This window comes from Pygocentrus nattereri, chromosome 3, assembly GCF_015220715.1.
Source record: "Pygocentrus nattereri isolate fPygNat1 chromosome 3, fPygNat1.pri, whole genome shotgun sequence".
Taxonomy (NCBI): domain Eukaryota; kingdom Metazoa; phylum Chordata; class Actinopteri; order Characiformes; family Serrasalmidae; genus Pygocentrus; species Pygocentrus nattereri.
This window is the reverse complement of record NC_051213.1, coordinates 20,587,882-20,607,547: the sequence shown is the minus strand read 5'-3', so window position 1 is coordinate 20,607,547 and position 19,666 is coordinate 20,587,882. Positions and strand designations below refer to the sequence as shown.

Here is a 19,666-nt window from a genome sequence, read left to right as displayed (position 1 = left end):
GCTGATGTGCTCATGTAGCTCCTTCAGCGCGTCATTAGCTTTAGCACCAAGCGGGATGTAGACCGTAATGACGAACACCGCCGTGAACCAACGAATTAAATAATGAGGCCGACACTTCACAGTCAGGTATTCTATTACTTCAGAGCAGTTGCTGTTAACCATAACACAGTTTGTGCACCAACCTTTGTTTATATACACGCATAAGCCGCCCCCGCGGGCTTTCCCCGATAGCTGGTTGCGGTCCGCACGGAAGAGCAGCCGGCCGGCGATCTGGAAGGCTGAGTCCGGCATGCTGTTGTTTAGCCATGTTTCCGTGAGACAAAGTACAGAACAGTTCCTCATCTCCTCGGAAACGCTCATCCTCAGTCGCAGAAGGTCCAGCTTGTTGTCCAGGGAGCGGACATTGGCCAGGAACAGTGACGGAATCGGCGGTCTGTTAGCATTAGCTTTTAGCCTCGCTAGCACGCCGCCCCGCTTGCCCCTCTTCTGACCCCGCGCGCACCGCTTTCACTTGACCCTTGTCCTCTGCCCTCTGCTCCGCCACTCCGGCGTCCGTAGTAGCTGCAGTCTACCAAGCCTAGTTCTGAGGTTGTGGTCCAAAGTCGCTACAGCCAAACCGTCCTTTATTATAAAGAGTTCGCTGTATGTCACGCACTTAAGGCGCGTGAGGTTAACACTAAAAAGTTTATCCATTTGAACATGAATTATCTTGTCTTTGTAGTGTATTCAATTGAATAAGGTTGAAAAAGGTTTGCAAATCATCGTATTGTGTTTTTATTTATGTTTTACACAATGTCCCAACTTCACTGGAATTGGGGCATGGCTGCACTGAATTCCACTTTAATGCGCCAATACATTATTTTGCTTGACAACAATAGTCCACTGTTAATAAACTAACAATGAACTGCTTGGTGGAAGTAATTTTTACATTTATAGGATTATCATTAATCCATGAAATTATTTATTGAACATTGGTGTATCTTATCGTATTGTGCATTGGGTCCATGTCATAAAAGACCGAACTGTCCTCAGTTTTTTAAGAGTTTGCTGTAGTATTTAAACATTGTTAAAGTTTTAAAACTTGCCATTCACTCACCTATTGTCATGGTCAGTGCCTGTAAAAAGTAGTCTGCCCCTAAAAAGTACCTCACTCTTTTGTTTATTATCATAGAATAATGAATCATTGTAGATATTTTTTACACTGCTCCACAGAAACAGGCTCTTTCATGTCACAATGAAAACAGAGATTTAAATTAATTACAAATATAACACACAAGGTACCTGACTGCATAAGTATTCACCCTGATATGAAGATCACCTCAGCACCATCAAGGCGTTCTAAGTGATTAAAGTGATTATAGCATAAATACACTAGCATCTGAAAGGCCCAACTTCTAGTGAGTCAGTATTGTGGCATAACCCCAAATCATGAAGATCAAAGAAAACTCCAAGCAACTCTATGGCAAGTGTACTGAAAATCACAAGTAAGGAAATGGACATGAATATTTCCAAGTTACTGAATGTCCCTTGGAAAATACTTATATAAGTAATTTAGAAATACACAGATGTAAATTTGCCAAAAACAGGCCAGACAAAAAACAACTATGACTGTGCAAGAAGAAGACTGATGTGTGAGGCCATCACGAAACCTATGACAAATCTGTAAGAGTTTTAGGCATTAATGGCTGAGACTGGTGAGACATACAATAAGCGTTGCTTCACCAGTCACAGATTTATTGCAGAGTGGCAAAAAGAAAGCTGCTGTTCAATAAAACTCACATGACTACTCAGCTACAGTTTGCCAGAAGGCACATGGAAGTCAGCTGTTCTGTGGTCTTATGAGACCAAAAATCAGACTAAACACCACTGCACATCATCACACCATCTCCACCATGAAACCTGGTGGCGGTAGCATCATGTTGTGGTTTTTTGAAGGCTTATGAGGGTAGAATGTAAAATCATGACAGTCATGGGCTGGAGGTTAGGGAACCAGCCTCGTGACCGGAAGGTCGCCGGTTCGATTCCCAGAGCCGACAGCACATGACTGAGGTGTCCTTGAGCAAGACACCTAACCCCCAACTGATCCCCAGGTGCTGCGGTTTGGGCTGCCCTTTGCTCCGGGCAAGTGTGCTCACTGCCCCCTAGTGTATGTGTGTGCATGCTCACTAGAGTGTATGTGGTGTTTCATTTCACGGATGGGTTAAATGCGGAGGTGAAATTTCCCCATTGTGGGACTAATAAGGGTCACTTAATCTTTCTCTGTAAAAATACAGTGAAATCCCAGAGGAAAACATCATGCATTTTGTAAGAAAACAAAGAAAAAACCTTAGGAGATTTGTTTTACACCACAACAGTTGCCCCAAGATCCACAGGAATGGCTTAAAAACAACGATGTTAATGTGGCAGAGTCAGTGTCCAGATCTCAATCCAATTGAGAAATTATGGCTTGACTTGAAAAAAGCTGTTCACCCACAATCCCCATGCAACCTAACAGAGCTTGAGCAGTTTTGCAAAGTGGAATGCAGAAATACTGTAGCGTCCAAATGTGTAAAGCTGACAGGGACTTACCCACACTGACTTAAGGCTATGATTAGAGGTGAATGTGTATGCAGTCAAGTGCTCTGTGTCTTATATTTGTAATTCATTTAAACAGTTTGCAGAGATTGTGAAAATTAACTACAGCCGTTTTAAACCAACATAACATTCATGAGTAGAAAAAAATAAAATACAGGAAATACAGGATAGGATATAGAGGATATATGATATAGAGAAGCAATGTGCTACTTCAGCAAAAACACGGCCTCTACAGTCTATGTATTTATAGCTCCTGTAATCCATAATTTCTTTTCAGTCACCTCTACTCTCCCATCTCCTTTTAACAATCTCAACCCTGTAGTCACACAAAGGTTCATTTAAGTTACAATGCTAACTGCATGGATAGCAATTTTTGCGGGCAACGAGCACCAAGTCAGCTCAATACAATTTAAAACAAAACATATGTGTCCACTCCAACCTCACCCCTCCTCTCCCAACTAGATTTGGCTTTGTTTGCTTCCACATGCAGATGAACACCAGCCCCAGCGCAGAGAACAGTGCTGTCACAGAGTCTGGACTGAGTCACCTTACTCTGATTGCTGGCTTGTTCTCAACATAGTAAGATCTCTAATGTTTTGGAGTGCTGAGGAAAAACTACATTAGATTTTTGGCTGTGAGCCTGCCCTATGATGAACCCTTTCCCTATGTGGAATTTCTCTCTCTCTCTCTCTCTCTCTCATCCATGTGTTTAATATTCATGACTCTAAAACAGTTACAGTAAATCGCTGTTCCAGTTGAATGCAAGTTATAGCCTATGAAACTTACCTTTCAGCTGACACAGTCTTTCTGACAGCCTCCTGAATTACTCATGCAAATTGAGGGGGAAATTATTTTAGATACTGCCAAAAGGTGGACTTCAAAATTAATAAACTACTTAATATATGCAAAAGTGACCCACAAAAACATAGTTGGCCTGGTTTATTTTTGCACAGACGTCTTGCTTATTAATTCGAAGACTTATATTGGCATCCCCATGCATTAGCATTAATCATAAATTCTATGTAGATAATAATAATTGCTATCGCTAATCCCTCCATAAGTTTCTAATTGGTTTCTAACCAGAGGAAACTTATCATTGTAATGCCAGAAAGGACCTGAATTGTTACATTTGTGGGGGGGGGGGTATTTGCAGCAAGAAGCAAGAGGAGAAAGAGAGAGAGAAAAGAGAGAGCAAGAGAGAATGAGGGAAAATGAAAGAAAATGAGAGAGAGAAATAAAAGGGAATGAGTCAGAGAATAAGAGAGAGACAGAGAATCAGAAAACAAGGAATTTGTCCTGGTTAGTCCAGACATGTATGACACGTAACATACTATAAAGACCAGACAAGGACACAGACTGTTAGCAAATATTAAACTAAGGGACAAATAACATAAAAATACAGTAAACAGAATAAACAATAAGAAAGAATAATAAAGAGCGGATGTGAAAGGAGTTAAAGAGATAAAGATAGATCAAGACACTAAGAGAATAAAAGGGAGAAATAAAAGGAAATGAGAGAGAGAGAGAGACAGGGACAGAGAGAGCGAAAGAGGGATAAATAAAAGGGAATAAGTAAGAGACTAAGAATAACAGAGAATGAGAGAGGGGAAAAAGACAGAGAGAGTGAGAGAATGAGAGGTGAGAATGAGAGAGAGGAGAGCACAAAAAGGTTTAGCATGTAAACAGCATGTAGAGCAGACTCCGGAGTGGAGGGACAGCATCTCATCTTATCAAGAGAAAACTTCTTAAATGTAGGCAACTTATAATATTTCTCATTAAGAGATTATTCTAAAAATATTGCAAGATCACACCATCTATTACTTGACATTTTTCATTATTAAATAAAGAAATAATATTGCTTACTGTTTTGGCACATTTTGTAGGTTTCATGAAACAATACTTAGATAAGTATCATTTTACATAGAATGTCTAAAAAAGATTGAATAAGCTACATTGTAAATTCTTACAATTTTATAATGAGAAATATCACGTGTGTCTATATTTCTGATGCTTTTAGCAGTGCAGCCACCACTCAGCTACCCAGTACAGTACAACAGTCCTCTGCTACTTCAACCCTTCTCCTTTCTCTGTTTGCCTTACATCTTCACCCTCTATTCATAGCCTTTTCATCCCTCCTGCACTCATTTTCACTCAATTCTTTCTCTCCTTTACAGCATGTTGTGTTTCCAATCACTCCCCAGTACCCCTGTCTCTCCCTCCACAGTTCTGTACTTTAATCTCTCCAAAGGTTCCTGAACCCCAATAAGCTTCTATCAGTTGTTCTGACAGAAACAGAAAACAAGCAGACAGAGGAAACAAAGAGAGTAACACATTAAAAAGCACATAGCTGGCCTTACCAAAGGCCCGTTTCACTTCAGTTGCTGTACACTGGGGGTACAGAGTATGCTTTGTCTCTCTCTGACTGCTAGCTGTGCCAGAAACACTATTACACCCATATCAGACAGGTTTCAATGGTGAGACACATTCAGTACAGCCATCTGAGGCCCAATGGACCACAAGAGGCTTTGTCTCCTCACAAATAACTGTAATCGGCCTTATCTACAAGCCAGTGCAGCCTTACAACACTATCTTATCACCCACCAAATACGCTCTTGTGGACTATCTCTAGAGGACACATGAGGGAAAATTGCCACTAAACCAGCACTAGCCACTGACATAAATCACTGGCAGAGAGGAGGATTGATAAGGCTCATCTTACTCCAACTTAAAGTCACAAAGCACTTTTTGGGTGAGAGTAGGATAGCTAATTTAATTCAAATTCAAAGTGCCATTATGCTTTGAAGATAACAGTGGAAATCTTCTTGGGGTAATCAGATCAGTCTGCTAGTACAAATCACAATAGCCTCAACAATCTTTTTTCCCTAAGCTACAATTTGTAAGAGGAGAAACTAAAAACTAAGGTTTGGTTTCAGAACTGAATCTTCTTAAAATCTTTGACACCATCTCAATAATACCTATACAAAGACTACATAACAGTGACAAGGTTCCTTCTTTAGCCTTCAATATCTGTATAGGCCTTTATCACACATGTCCTAAACCAACAAATGATCCAAAGAGTGTCAACAAAGAGTCCTATAGACTTCATGCTTCATAGAGAGCAGAAGAGAGGGTTTACTTCTCTAATTGTTTAACACATACTATAGCAGGATAAAACAACTGAAGGGCAGGTAAATATCTAGTCCTCAGAAGACCCAGACATATAGAAGTACCCAGAAGACCCAAATATTTATACATGGCCTTATACATGTTCATCAACACCCAGCCACATCTGTTTGGAGGTGTGATGGTGACATCATGGCTGGAGGGAAAGACCATTCTTACATTCAAAATTACTACATATAATTTACACATTTACACATTCTGTCTCACATCCTGCTCAAATTTAAGTTTAATGTAGTTTTGGAAGGTCCACACAAAATGTTCTTGGCTGCAAGTCTTGGGGGCATTTGTAAAGATTCTAGGGAAATATGTCTGTATTTAACATTACATTCATCTGCCAAGACACAGCACAAATGGCACTAGTCTGCTAACTCCAGAGCCTAATAAGGATCCTGACCTCAAGCTGTTATGATGCATCACGTAACATCTGTTCATCACATCTTCAGCAGGTACTGGCCAAGAATTCTTGTTCCACAAATGTTTTTCAGGGCACGACTTATAAGGAAATGATACAAACATATGATGTGAAGGCACTCTTAAAGTATCTCATGGGCTGCTGCTCAATCTGCTCCTGTGTTTCCCTTTAGCTCACCTACTTGCATTATTGAATGGGCCTGGCCTTGGTCATGCAGGAAGAGTTAACGGTCTCTAATCACCTGGATAGAAAGCGCCACGATGAACTGAAGAGCCGGCAGTAAGGTATATGATTAATGTATTGGTTGTTGTTATTGTTTTTTGGAGAACAAACAAGGTGAGATAGATGGAGAAAGAGAGAGCGAAAGAAAGTAATTCTTTTCCTCACTCTCTCTCTCTTACCAGCTGTCAGGGAGTTGGAACTCCATCTCAGCAGCTGGTTCAGAGGTTTTGGTACTCACTGCCAAGAAGACTTGAGTCTTGACAAAAGGCCCCTCAAAACACAGATTATAACTATCATAACTCAGTTTAAATGAGACTCCAAAGCCAATGTGAATGCGTGTCATCGAAACTGAGGACATTTTTCTGGACTCAAATGCGTGTACAAAAGTGTCTACAAATCCAGCTATTCTGCATGAACACCCAGTGTTAGATTGTATATGATTTTGCTGTACTGGCAAGCTATGCAACACTGTGGAAAACACATCTCCCACAGCCTGATAGCTGTTACTTTTCATACAGAGTTTGCACCAACATTTGGTTCCATGTAGGCTAAAGATATACTGGCTACACCCTGTAAAGAAGCAATGACTGAAATGAGAGAGAGAAAGAGAGAGAGAGAGAGAGAGAGAGAGAAAGAGAGAGAGAGAGAGAGAGAGAGAGAGAGAGAGGGAGGAATAGATAGATAGATAGATAGATAGATAGATAGATAGATAGATAGATAGATAGATAGATAGATAGATAGAGTGTGTGTGTGAGTGAGTGAGTGAGTGAGTGAGTGAGTGAGTGAGTGAGTGAGTGAACTGCAACTGCTAAAAGCAATAGTTGCTTATTCTATAGTCCCAATGAAGACTAATATTGTTTTAAAATTTATCTCCCACTTCCATTCGCTTTTTCAACCATTACAACAACCTTCCACTAAGCATGCACATGTAGCTTGAATACAGAGGTGTCACAAGTGCCTCATATGAACAATCAACACTTTTCATAATGTTCGTCCAGCAAGAGGAGATGCATTAGCAGATGTTGAGTCAGTCACATTTGCATGTCTTTGTTATCGCTATGATTGTGTTTCATGTAAATTATGCAAAAAATTCAAATATAAAACACATTGTATTCAGCATTACATACACTCCCTCCCTGAGAGCATCCCAGAGAATTCCACCTTCAAGTGAAAGTGACTCATTGGTATGGGTAAACAAATGACACTCACACAGGCTATAATTTTGCTTAATCTAAATCAGGCACTACAAGGGGCCTGATTCTGTCAAAGTCAATACGTTCAAGTTTTTAGCTTGGGGACAATTAACTGCTCCAGATGTTTGCATTTTCTGTTCTTGAGGTTGACTGAGGAGAGACAGGCAGAGAGTCTAGAACACTGCAGCCAGCCCCATCCTGTCCCAAGTTGGACCTTGCCTTCCCTCAAAAGCTCAGATACTACCCTTTCTCTGACGGCAGATTTTCCGAAGCAGATGTTGTAGCATTCAGAGCTCCTCCTTTAATGAAACATAGCCCTCAGTACCCTTGAAGCATCAGGAAAGGAGATTTACCACAGTTGTGAGTCACTCAGGACACAGACGATTCACAGATATAGCTACCCTGTTTATATTTCCATAACAAGACAGCCGATTGTTTTTATTCATGTCTGCTCCTCTTTTCCACTATGAGAGAATGAATTGAAAGAAATAAGAAATTTTTTTAAGAAAAAGAATAATCCACAAAATGCCTGGTTTCCATCCTTTCCAATGCCCAAAAACCTGACCGTCTTGCTTTCCAGTGGTGAGTTTTTGGTTAAAGGCACCTGTCTAGCCATCAAAAAGTAAAGAATTGTTGCAGATGTGTGCTCCCATTATAAAACAAAGTATGCAAACACAATCTTTCATCGTGCGTCTGGAAGATTAGAACAGCCTTCCGGGCTGTGGGTTTGACTTTGTAAGAGTATTAAAATCTTTCAAAGTGTGCTAAGTTAAAGGAGCAACACACAGAATTTTTGCAACACTGAAAACGGAAGAAACAACTATTCAGTAAAGTTGTTTCAAGGCAGGTCTGCAACTCATAGGTTGCAATGAGTCTACACTTTTCATCACTATAACACACTGAATGCATACATGTGCTCCATATCATGGAAAATCTTTCTTTAATAAAAAGGTTGAATGTAAACTTTAAGTTTTAAAATGTGCCATTCACTCCCCAGTTTGTACCAATCATTTAACAAAACTATGCTGCAAAAACTGTCCATTTTGAAATCATGATGTCACAAAAGCCAACACATTTACATATTGTCGCTGTCAAATGGAAAACGGGTGTCCATTTTCAGCGATTTTTACTTTTCTACATTTGAACATGGCAGCTATCCTTCACATTGTGTGAAAACGTCAAGATGATTGGACCAATAGAAATGTTCCAAATTGCTCAGAATAAAAACGTTTTTCATTAACTTACATTGAAAGTAAAGAACATTTTTGCCCTCTCCTGTGCAGTTACTATTTTGGAGAGACTTGTTTAAGTAAGCCCATTCACTTTGAAGTTATAAGGAATGTTTTAGTCTAGATTGCTTCTTGAATGGCATGGTTGTTGGTGCCAGATGGACTGGTCTGAGTATTTCAGAAACTGCTGATCTGCTAGGATTTTCACGCACAACCATCTCTAGGGTTTACAGAGAACGGTCCGAAAAAGAGAAAATATCCAGTGAGCGGCAGTTGTGTGGACAAAAATGCCTTGTTGATGTGAGAGGTCAGAGGACAATGGGCAGACTTGTTCCAGATGATAGAAAGGCAACAGTAACTCAAATAACCAACCAAAATCTCTGAGGAACGTTTCCAACACCTTGTTGAAAGTATGCCACGAAGAATTAAGGCAGTTCTGAAGGCAAAGGGGGGTCCAACTTTTTACTAGCATATAATAAAGTGGCTGGTGAGTGTATATACACAAAGATTCACCAATATATGCTCTTACTGGTGGTTGAAGTCAAAACGTGGGGAGCAACTTTAGGGCTTTAAGTGTCACTGCAGTCCAACATTGCATGATGTCAGATAAGGCTTTCACTGTCCTTTGATTTCTTACATCATCTCTTCTGCAGATACACAACCCTATGAGGTCATTCACACCAGCACTGTGCACTGGTGGGCAAAACAAACACACAATCACATCAATAACACATAAGTGATTATATTTATGTTTATCATGAACATACTGTCACTGAATGTAATTTCATACCTATAAACCCTTTGAACTGCAAGCATTTTATTATTGAGTTTTGTACATAAATTCACTATTAAGACTTTATTCTGTAACTATTATGGAACTAATTGTAAGTTATTCAAGATTCAAGAGTTTTATTGTCATGTGCACAGCAGAACAGGCAGTTGCACTGTACAATGAAATTATGTAGAAGAACTGAGGTGCACTCCAAAACTGTATGTGCCACTAGTAGCAATGCTCATATACCAGATATTATTAAACAGCAAAAAACAACTAATTTTTCCACATCCCTTCCAGCATCCCAGATAGCTACAGTATGAGAATCATCAGAAAGGGGAAAGCCATCCAGAATGGAAAGTACTGAGGAGAGATATGGCAGGGATTCATATACAAAAAATAAATATATGAAATACAACAAAAACAGCAGGGAAAAGTGCAGACAAAGCACCTTGTCCTCGCTGGTTTCCTTCATAAAACAAGGCAAATGTCTTGCTGGCTCGTGCATCATGGGCCTTCTCCTCAGCCTGTTACCACGGCTGCCTGGCTAAGGGGACGCGGGGCGGGGCGGGGCGCAGCGAGGGGGGAAGCCAAGCGCTTCCTGCCCCCAGTGCTGGCATACAGAAAGGCTCTCACGGGAACAGGGCACAAGATCAGGAAGTGTGTGTGTGTGTGTGTGTGTGTGTGTGTGTGTGTGTGTGCATGCATGTGTGTGTGTGCATGCATGTGTGTGTGTGAGTGTGTGTGTGTGTGTGTGTGTGTGTTTCCCTGTGCCAGGCAAGCACAGTTGGAGCCCACTCCCTACGGTTCTGGATGGGGAAATCTGGCTTTATGGCAGGAACAGATGTAAAAACATGCAATGACACACACAACCAACGCACACACCATAGTGCACACACACACATCCACACATGCGTACACACACAGTGCTCCATGGCAGTGAATCAAAAATAAGATCACATCATCATCAGATGACCTATTCAGCAGATGAACAGTCTGCAGAAAAGCAACAGGGTGCCACAGTAACAAAGAACGATTCACATACGCAGAACCAGAGAAAGAGTCCTCATAAAAAAGATGATGTCATCCTCAATCAAACACATCAGTGATGTCCTCAGTGGTTTTTACCCTTTCAAAGCAAACCTTGGGGAGCCACCTCTGACATTTGATAAAGATTTGCAGGGAAAGTCAGAGACCACCCTTCCTTTTTTTATTTCCAGTCAAAACGGCTATTATAAGTTATTCATTTGAGATATTTCTGTGGAGATTTGATGTAAGATAATCCACTTGCACAACGAAAGGGCAACTCAAAAGGAAAATAAAGAGTTTAAAAAACAAAACTGGAGTTTTAAAAAAATGTTAGACCACCAACATTGTAACCGTTAGATAAACAGCACTTAAAGCTTTCATCCTTGAGAGATAAGAGAAAATCAAGCTCCACTCTTTTAGTATTTGTCAAATACTAAAAAGTTGTGAAGCTGTCATTTTCAGATGCAGCAGTTCCATTCTGGGTAGAATGGGAAAATTCAAACAAGTATCTGGCGAATCTGAAGCTGAAGAAGCTGACTTCAGCCTTGTTAAAAGTTCCACTTTTGCTGAAAAGTTTATTGCCAGAGATGCGAGTAAAGCAGCTATATCTGTGCTAAAGCTTATAGCACAGCAAAGTAAACGTGTTTTCGTTTATATTATAGTTTTAATTCTATACTAAGATATTAGCACATATCGCCGAGACATATTTACAGCCAAGACAGTAAAATGGACAAATAATGTTGTGGTTCCCAAGGTGGTTTGATTTTTGTTGAAAGGGCAAAATGGCTCTTCTCAACATTTGGATTGCCGACTCCCACTTTAAACTAACACATTTCTCTACTACAACAGTGCAAATTTAGCTAATGCTATTTCCACATGGTGGAACCTCCACAGTAACACTCACAGCAAAGTAGACAGTGCAGCTCCTTCAGGACAACCTGTCCCCTCCCCTATCTTTAAAACATAGCAATGACCCTGTTTCCCTTTTACCTAGCACATCTCACAAGCATACTCTCACACTGATGGATTGCAGTTGACATATGTAACCCACATATCCAGACAGTGATCTGGAAAAAGTAGGGGGGGGGTGTAAGCAACAGCCTATGGCAGCCCCAGGCAAGCCAGCAGATCACAGAGAAAAAATATAAAAAGCAGATTAGCTAAAAGCCCATGAATATAGGGTGTAAGGCCTGCACGTGAGGAACACCTTTTATTGCTCTTCACCTTCCTCATATTGTTTGTGAACTCTGCCTCCCTTGCACAGACTCACGTAAGGCTTTTGGTGGCTTTTGGTTTTATTATAGTAGAACAGAAATAAAACGGTACATACATACATATACAGTACATCTTGTTCTCCATCACAGAGAAGAGCCATGTACAGAACCATTTAGTATTTAGCTATTTAAAGAAACATTTAATATTTAGCATAGCATTCAAGTTGTTCTTCACATCGTCAGTTGTTCTTCGCATCGTCTATATCGCTGTTGTTGGAAGAAAACCTCATATCTCCAAAATGATAACTTTACAGGTGAAGGAAAAAACCTACTTTACTTTTAATGTAAGTCAATGGAACCAGGCTTTTCTCCCCCACCCTGAAGTCATTTTGGGTAATTTCTTTTGGTCCATTCTTCATGAAAATCGCATACAACTTAACAGGCAACAAGCATTTTCAAATTATGTTAAAAACTAAAAAAAGTCAAAAATGAAGATACAAGGTTTTCTTCCAACAACAGTGATATGAACTACTCTACTGAATTAGTTCAAACTGCAATCTGTAATTTAAAAAAAACGTTATATAAAAAAGTATTCAGACCTTAGATATTTACAAGGATTGTGTCCCAATTTAGATAAAACGGGACAGATTAGATCTCACTGTTCTGCTTCAAAGTCTGACAATTAAGAAATGTTACTGCTGAACACATTTTCAGCAGTTAAGTTTTTTGTGTTTTAATAATTACATGTGAGTTCAAAGCTGTTATTGCTAATCATGTACTGGCTCACATTTTTATTTTACCCCCCCCAAAAAAATTAATTTATTATTCGTTCAATAAAAGAGCATTTGCTTGAGCAGAAATACTGGCATCCTTTGATTCTTCTTCACCGCTGATGCCACAATACAAACATAATTAAGGTAATAGATCCATCAAAGCTAAACAATTTTAATGTAAAGTTTTTCTTTTTTAAAGAAACTTGTTTACAACCAATTGGATCTATTCTTGGATCAAAAAAAAAAAAAAAACATTTTTCTGTGTGTAGCATAGCAGGGTGCCCTTACAGAATTGATGCACTGAATTTAGTTGATTAAAATGTGCATATTACTTCCTCGGTAATCCAATGTATTAAATGAACAATATCTTTATCACTTTACTTGCTTTTTTACAACAATCATGCTGAAAGATTTGAATCAGACTGAATGCAACACTATTTTTTAAATGTGTAGTACAACTGGACATACATCTTTACAACAGCAGCTGACTGGGTCCATTTGTAGCAGATGGGACAAGGGTAGGGGTCCCAAAGGAAGCGCTGGTCCTTTTTATCGAGATGTTGCTCTCTGTTTGAAACATGTTTTCAAACGTTCCATCCTCTTATCAAGAAGTTAATGTTTTGCTGGTTCTAAATACAAGGCATGAAGAACAGCTTTTCATTTCTACTATATGCAGTGATATATTCAAGATGCATGTAGAAAGTGTAGAACCTATCAGTGCAAATGCCATATAGGTGTTACTGCCAACACTCTGTCTTTTGATGCTTCGTCTATTTTCACAACTCAAGAGGGTAGGCACTTTTTTAAAGATAACACTCGCTTCACTGAAAGATGTTAGTGGTTTTCATTCAATAAAAGAAGCCATTATCCACACATTTATAAAAATTACACTCTTTTTTATATCCTTCTGCCACCATGGCTCTTTCAACCAATTCTGCACACCTCCCAGTGGTTAAACAACCCAAAAGACTTCCCAGGCTCCTAAGTGCATTACTTAAGTCTAATGTGCAATCAAACTATTACCAAGAACAATCAATAGCAGGTAGATCAGACTGCCTCATGGTGGCAGAGCACTTTGCTGCTTCACACAGCACAACATGGCATGGTGTCCTTTCTTATTTAAAACAGAGCCCTGTGAAGCTGAATTTAAGAGTGAGGGCTGTACACAGCCGTGGCAGGAGCTTTATTCACATTAATGCACATCATTGTCTCTGAGCCTCCACACTGCTCCTGTCTGACACAGCCTGAGAAAAACCAATAAAGCCCATATATAGGAAAACCCTGAATGCATCAGCAAATAAAAAGAAAAAAAAAATGTAAAACATAGTGTTAAGGAATAAAATTCTCAACACTGTGAACAGCTGAGAGAAAACAGAAGTGCACTGTGCAACCACAAGGGACAGTCAGCACATGGCCCTATTGCTGCACATGTGGCCTTTTAAATGTGTCTGTCACAACAGTCTATTGCCTGTCCAGTGTCTCTGTCTCTGTTCCTCTCTCTCTCTCTCTCTCTCTCTCTCTCTCTCCATCCCCCAGTGATTATAGTTTTTTTACAGTCACTAACAAGCATTACTCAGTTCTCAGCTCCAAGTTTACATTTTCTCTTTTAAACTCGTCCTACTGTCTGCAGAAGCACACAGCTTAATACACCTCATTTTATGCCTGAATTGCTCTACAATGATCAAAACACTGCAAAACCCTACTCATTCCATCAAAAAACCTGTGTTGTTACATCAATAATACTAATGTTAACATCAATAACACTGATGCTAATCAGAGTACATAAGAAACACTAACTGTTGGCATTGCAGCTTTTTTGCAATTCTTTTCTAATTCTTTTCAAGTTCAAGAAGTCAAATCTCTTCGTAACATGTATGCAGCAAGATATGTTTAAAAAAACTCATTAGAACATAAAAACACTACAAAAGAGAATGCTTGCTTATACATTGTGCTGGGCCTATAATGGCCTGTCTACTGTCAACAAAAACGCCAGAAGTGATGCCTTCTTACAGATGCTTAACACCTGGGTAAGACCTCAGCTGAGACATATAACCATTATTTTTGGAGTTTGACTGCTATCCAATACAGTATTTGCAACTTAGCAAATTTATATGCAGCTAGTTTACAGGTTATGTTTTGGAGTTAAATGAAACAGTGTTGTAATAGTTTACATAAGCATTTGCACTTTGAGCTCATTTTGGACCAAATTAAGTGTTATTTTTCTGACTGTGTGGAGAGTTTTGAAAAAGAGAACTCAAAAAAGTGCCCAAAAGGCTTCTTGGCAAAAGGGTTAGTACAAAAAACTGTAACAGTGACTCCAGTAAAATAAAAAACAGAGGCACAAAGGGCCCAAAATGTAAAAAAAAAAATGAATGAATTAAACTAACATTTACACTATGAAAAGGTTTAGTACACTCTTGATTTCATTCCAAAAATGCCAGTATAGCAGCAGCAGATGGGATTGAAAAATGAATCCTCAATAGGTCAAAGACTTTTCCCTTCTGTCACTGTGTGATGTAGCCATTTGCCATTCACTATGAATAAAATGTACTCTTGCATTTCACATTTGTGTGTGTGTGTGTGTGTGTGTGTGTGTGTGTGTGTGTGTGTGTGGTGTATGCGCTTTTGTGTGTGTGTGTGTGTGTGTGTGTGTGTGTGTGTGTATGTATGTGCGTGTGTGTGTATGCGTGTGTGTGTATATGTATGCACGTGTGTGTATGTATGCGCACATGTGTGTGTGTGTGTGAGAGAGAGAGAGAGAGCGCATGTGTGTTAAGTGTTTATGCTTAATGTGACATAAACAGAGCCCTACTGAGAAGGAAATCTTCTGGTGCATGCTCCTGTATAATTAACATTTTTTTTTATTTGAAAAGGAAGATGAAGAAACACATGAGTCTTTTTTCTGTTTACCAAAGAAAATGGAAAGTGCATGTACAGCAGGATTACAGAAAGACAAATCAGAAACGCAGCAAAAAAAGGTGTTTGACTGCCCTCAACTGGAAGAGTTCATAACTACAGCCTTTCAGCTGTGTTTCATTCAGCTCACCCACATAAAACACATGAAACACAAACTGAAATGCATGTGCTAATACAGGTTTAATTAAATTAACATTAATGTTGATGATGCGCGATATGATTCTAGTGTCAAAGTTGCTGATGCACTACATGATATCCACCCACAAGCAGGGATGCAGCAGCATCATTTTTTCCTTTCCGATACCAATAGTGATACCTGATCCTCAAGTATCTGACAATACCGAGTAGCGATTACCGATCCTTCTAAATCTAATGTAACTACTAATGTAATGTGCCTATAAATCTTGTTATTTTTACCACTCCCCTTTTTAAATATTGTATTTTGGTAAAAGCAATTTGTGTTACAAATGAAATATTCTAAGATTGAATTGTCACTTAGTGGTTGGATTGTTTGAATGGTTTCAGGGCTATGAAATGTTGCTGTGCTCGTTGGCATGGTTCATCTTAGCTTCAACTAAATTTGATGTTTTGAAATCCTTGCTGGTCACACCTTGCAATGAGCAAGCTGGTCTCAAGCGTGACATAATCTGAAAACAGCAACATGTTCCTTGCTTGAACTAAGCCTCATCTACTGGTGCACAAGCTAGCATTACTCAGTAGTGTATATGCAATACAGAAATCGCTTCATGGTATTTGTATTCCCTTTTCCTGCTACCGATACTGTATTTAAATGCCAGTACACAGCCTATAATGATAATGATATAGTATCAGTATTGGTGCACTACCTGCAACAGTCCCTCACTTTCAGTAACACAAGTATTTACTTCAAAACAGATATTCATTATTTGCGTGAAGCTTTGTAAAAGTGCACAGACAAAAGGCAGTTAATACTCACATCTTCTTGAGGGCTTTGATCGCATGGTTGAAGAGCATCTCTTGAGTCTGTTTCCCCCGGGGCTGGCTCCTGTTTCTTTTCTGATAAGTCTGGCTCTCTATGGCTTTAGGCCTCTGTGGAGCATGGCTGCTGAGATGGCACAAAACAGAGTGCTCTTTCAGTTCATAACCTCAGTACAGAAAAACAGATGAAGTGAAAACTGCCACAAATCCAAACACATCAAAAATACATGTAGGGTTTACATAACTAAACAGCTCTTTCAATCCATCAAGAAGGAAAATACCATGTAAGAAAAAATAGTTGTCAGATTGCCATACTGTTAGCAGCTGCATGAAACCAAGCACCCTGCAGTCAAAATTACCTTAACTGGAGCTCATGACATTGTTTTAGAGGTAATCATTTTGGCATTTGCCATTTAAACCAGCCCATGAATAACTCCTTGGCAAGCTCTTTACAAGATGCCCCAGCTCCAACTGAGAGCGGATCTATATTCAAGCCAATTAAAGGCATGACTCATATGTCACTACCCACAAGAACATTCATTTTTACAGGCCTGCCAGCCTGTTCCTGTACTGTAAACATTACTCAATCTATACAAGTGGGATTGGTAAGGGGCAGCTTTGACTGACAGGCAGCGGCTCTTTGCGTCACACCTCTCCAGGGGAACAGAGCGAGGCAGCCCACGCGCCTTTTGTCTAAGACATCCTGTTTGTGACTTTCCTTTTTAGTTACTGGATAATGAACGATTCCAAACAATACAGAACAATTCTAAGAACAAAGAGACACATGTTCCTTTCATAATTCATTTCTAATGCAGAGGGATAACATGACTTACATTTTCAAAGACATAACACCACAAATACAGCTGAGATTAAACATCATAAGTGTTTCTATCTGTTTTTTACAATTGTAAAAGTCAGATCAAAGTCAGATCAAGTCAGATCAAACAACAGGAAGGCTAACTGGGACTTAATGAGACTGATCTGAGTCTAATCACTGTGATACAGATGAAATGGCTACAGCATGGGTTGCAATGGTACACAAATTTCCAGCTTCAATACGATTTTTGATTTCAAAGATAAAGAATTGATTTGATTTTAGATCAATAATAGTTCTCAAATAGAACCGTTTCAATGTCTGCCATGCCAGCCCTGAACAAAATAAGTAACATAATAAATAACATAATTCTAGAATTTATAAGCAGGTTCAGAAAAAAGCCCTTCGAACAAAAGAAATTAAAAAAAAAAAAAAAAGGTGGTGCGTGCCACTCCCCCTCCCTTCTCACTTACCTCTGCTAGGGTGCAACCAGATGCCCAGTTTTGATCATTGTAAGTGGTTCCCACAAAAGACGACAAACAATTGCATATGAAGTTTTGATACGCTATTTTGAATGTTCATTTTCCTGATACTATACTGAAATCATTACACTCTTAACTCCAGGTGCACCACACAAGGTCTGGCACTTGCAGTACAGACTGCTTGATGTTGAAGCAAAGACAATCTAACCCCCCTGACAGGGTCTGTAACCTGGATAAAACTGAGGTTAAGTGCTTAGCTCAGGGGCAACATATAAAGTCTATATTCTATGGCACCAAGCTGAGACCTAAGCCAAATCCATCCAGCCAGTTAGCAGCTCCAAACTGTCATACTACTCCACAGTGTATAATGACATTACAATATTTATTCTCATAAATCATGGTTATCTATTAATAGTACTCACATGTTGCCTACTTGGCCCAGTGGAATCGCAGGCATTGTTTTTTTGGGCCTCAGGAATATTCTCTGGTAGGAGTTCATAAATTCTTCGTGAGCCTCCTCAGAAGACCCAGAGATGTCACTGCACAGAATGACATCCTTAACATGATGTCATGATATACTGTAAATATGTCTTGAGAATACATTTATATTTTCATATGTATTTCGGAAACAATAATCAAAACACTCCCAAAACACTCATCATCATCTATAGCCTATATCCACTATTTAAAGAAGAGTGCTCGTCGTGTGCCAGGTTTCTTACCCATCCCTCAGGCCGCTGATTCGGCACAAGGCTCTCAGCTGAGAGTAGTTAATGCCAATTATTCTCTGCCCATCTGTGACAGAATGCATTACAGTTAGTTAGTCTCCCAACGTCACTGCATCCAGGGTAACTGCAAAAGGCGCCTGCATTCATTAAACTTTACATACATTTCTATTTAAGATATAAAGCTAGTGTTGCTTGGTTTTGTTTGTTTACACAAAATAAGGTCTGACTGAAGGCTAGCTAGCTAATGTTTCTGTTACCTTTTTAGTGTGTCCACTTAACTTACCTATGTCAAGCAGCTGAGTGCTGAGCGAGGCTGTCGGCAGCGGCATTCCTGCGAGAATGCAGGAACTAATGGCAGAAAGCAGGACGAGTAGAGGTACCAGTGCTGCGGGCTGTGGTCGAACGGCCTACATTCCCATGGCAATCAAACTCGTAAACAACGTAAAATACAGCTGTAAATAATGTAAACTTTTTGACACGCCCTCCGGCGCTACGATTGGCTAAAAGGACCCACATTCTGCGCCAGGATTGGCCACTAGTCCACGAGCAGCCCTTCCGTTTCTATGGTAACTGACGCTGTAAACTATGCAGTTCGCTTTTTTTTTGCCTCATGCGATAATATTTTCTAGTATATTTTCTAGTAAAGTCAACAAATTTGGCCAATATTAGTATTTATTAGTGTTAGTGTTCTTATTATTACAGCTTGGTTTGTGGCATGACCCACTAACCAATCGTAGCCAGCAGGCGGGGCTTATCTGTGTACGTGCAGTGCGGCTTTAAAACCGTACACCAGTTGTATGCGAGCACGTGAGCGTTATTTTGTTTGAGCGTTAGTACAGATGTTAGGAGTGATCCTATCTTAGTATCTCTTTTTTTGGTCTCAGCTATGTTTGTTTCTTTTTTTCTCTTATTGATTTTAATAATTGCATAAATAAAAAAGTTTCAAGTGATCCACTTGTACAGCATTTTCCCCAATTCTGACTAAACTCCTAAATAAAAAAATCCATAGTATACACATACCCTGTAGCATGGTTTCGAGCAGGCTTTGTCTTACATACTCCATTAAGCTGAGCCACTGTGAATCTTCTGTGAATTCCTTTGTCATTCATTGATCAGGTGTTCCTGGCTTTCACTCGGCTAACTTAGCACAACTAACTTGAACTCATTT

The 19,666-nt window shown here is 39.6% G+C and overlaps 1 protein-coding gene across 3 annotated transcripts in view; it reads right to left on the bottom strand.

Moving 5' to 3' along the window:
• cnbd1 (cyclic nucleotide binding domain containing 1) overlaps positions 1-18,908 on the bottom strand; it is a 67,899-nt gene extending 48,991 nt beyond the window's left edge. For 2 of the 3 annotated variants that reach the window (XM_017700304.2, XM_017700307.2), the window contains exons 1-4: positions 18,782-18,908; positions 18,493-18,565; positions 18,193-18,309; positions 16,473-16,601 (exon numbers count right to left, since the gene is read on the bottom strand). In XM_017700304.2, the coding sequence (XP_017555793.2) occupies positions 16,473-16,601; positions 18,193-18,309; positions 18,493-18,565; positions 18,782-18,827 (365 nt within the window). In that variant the 5' untranslated portion in view covers positions 18,828-18,908. The remainder of the gene's footprint in view (positions 1-16,472; positions 16,602-18,192; positions 18,310-18,492; positions 18,566-18,781) is intronic. The other variant, XM_017700306.2, reaches the window with a different exon arrangement.
• Between the last annotated feature and the right edge of the window lie 758 nt (positions 18,909-19,666).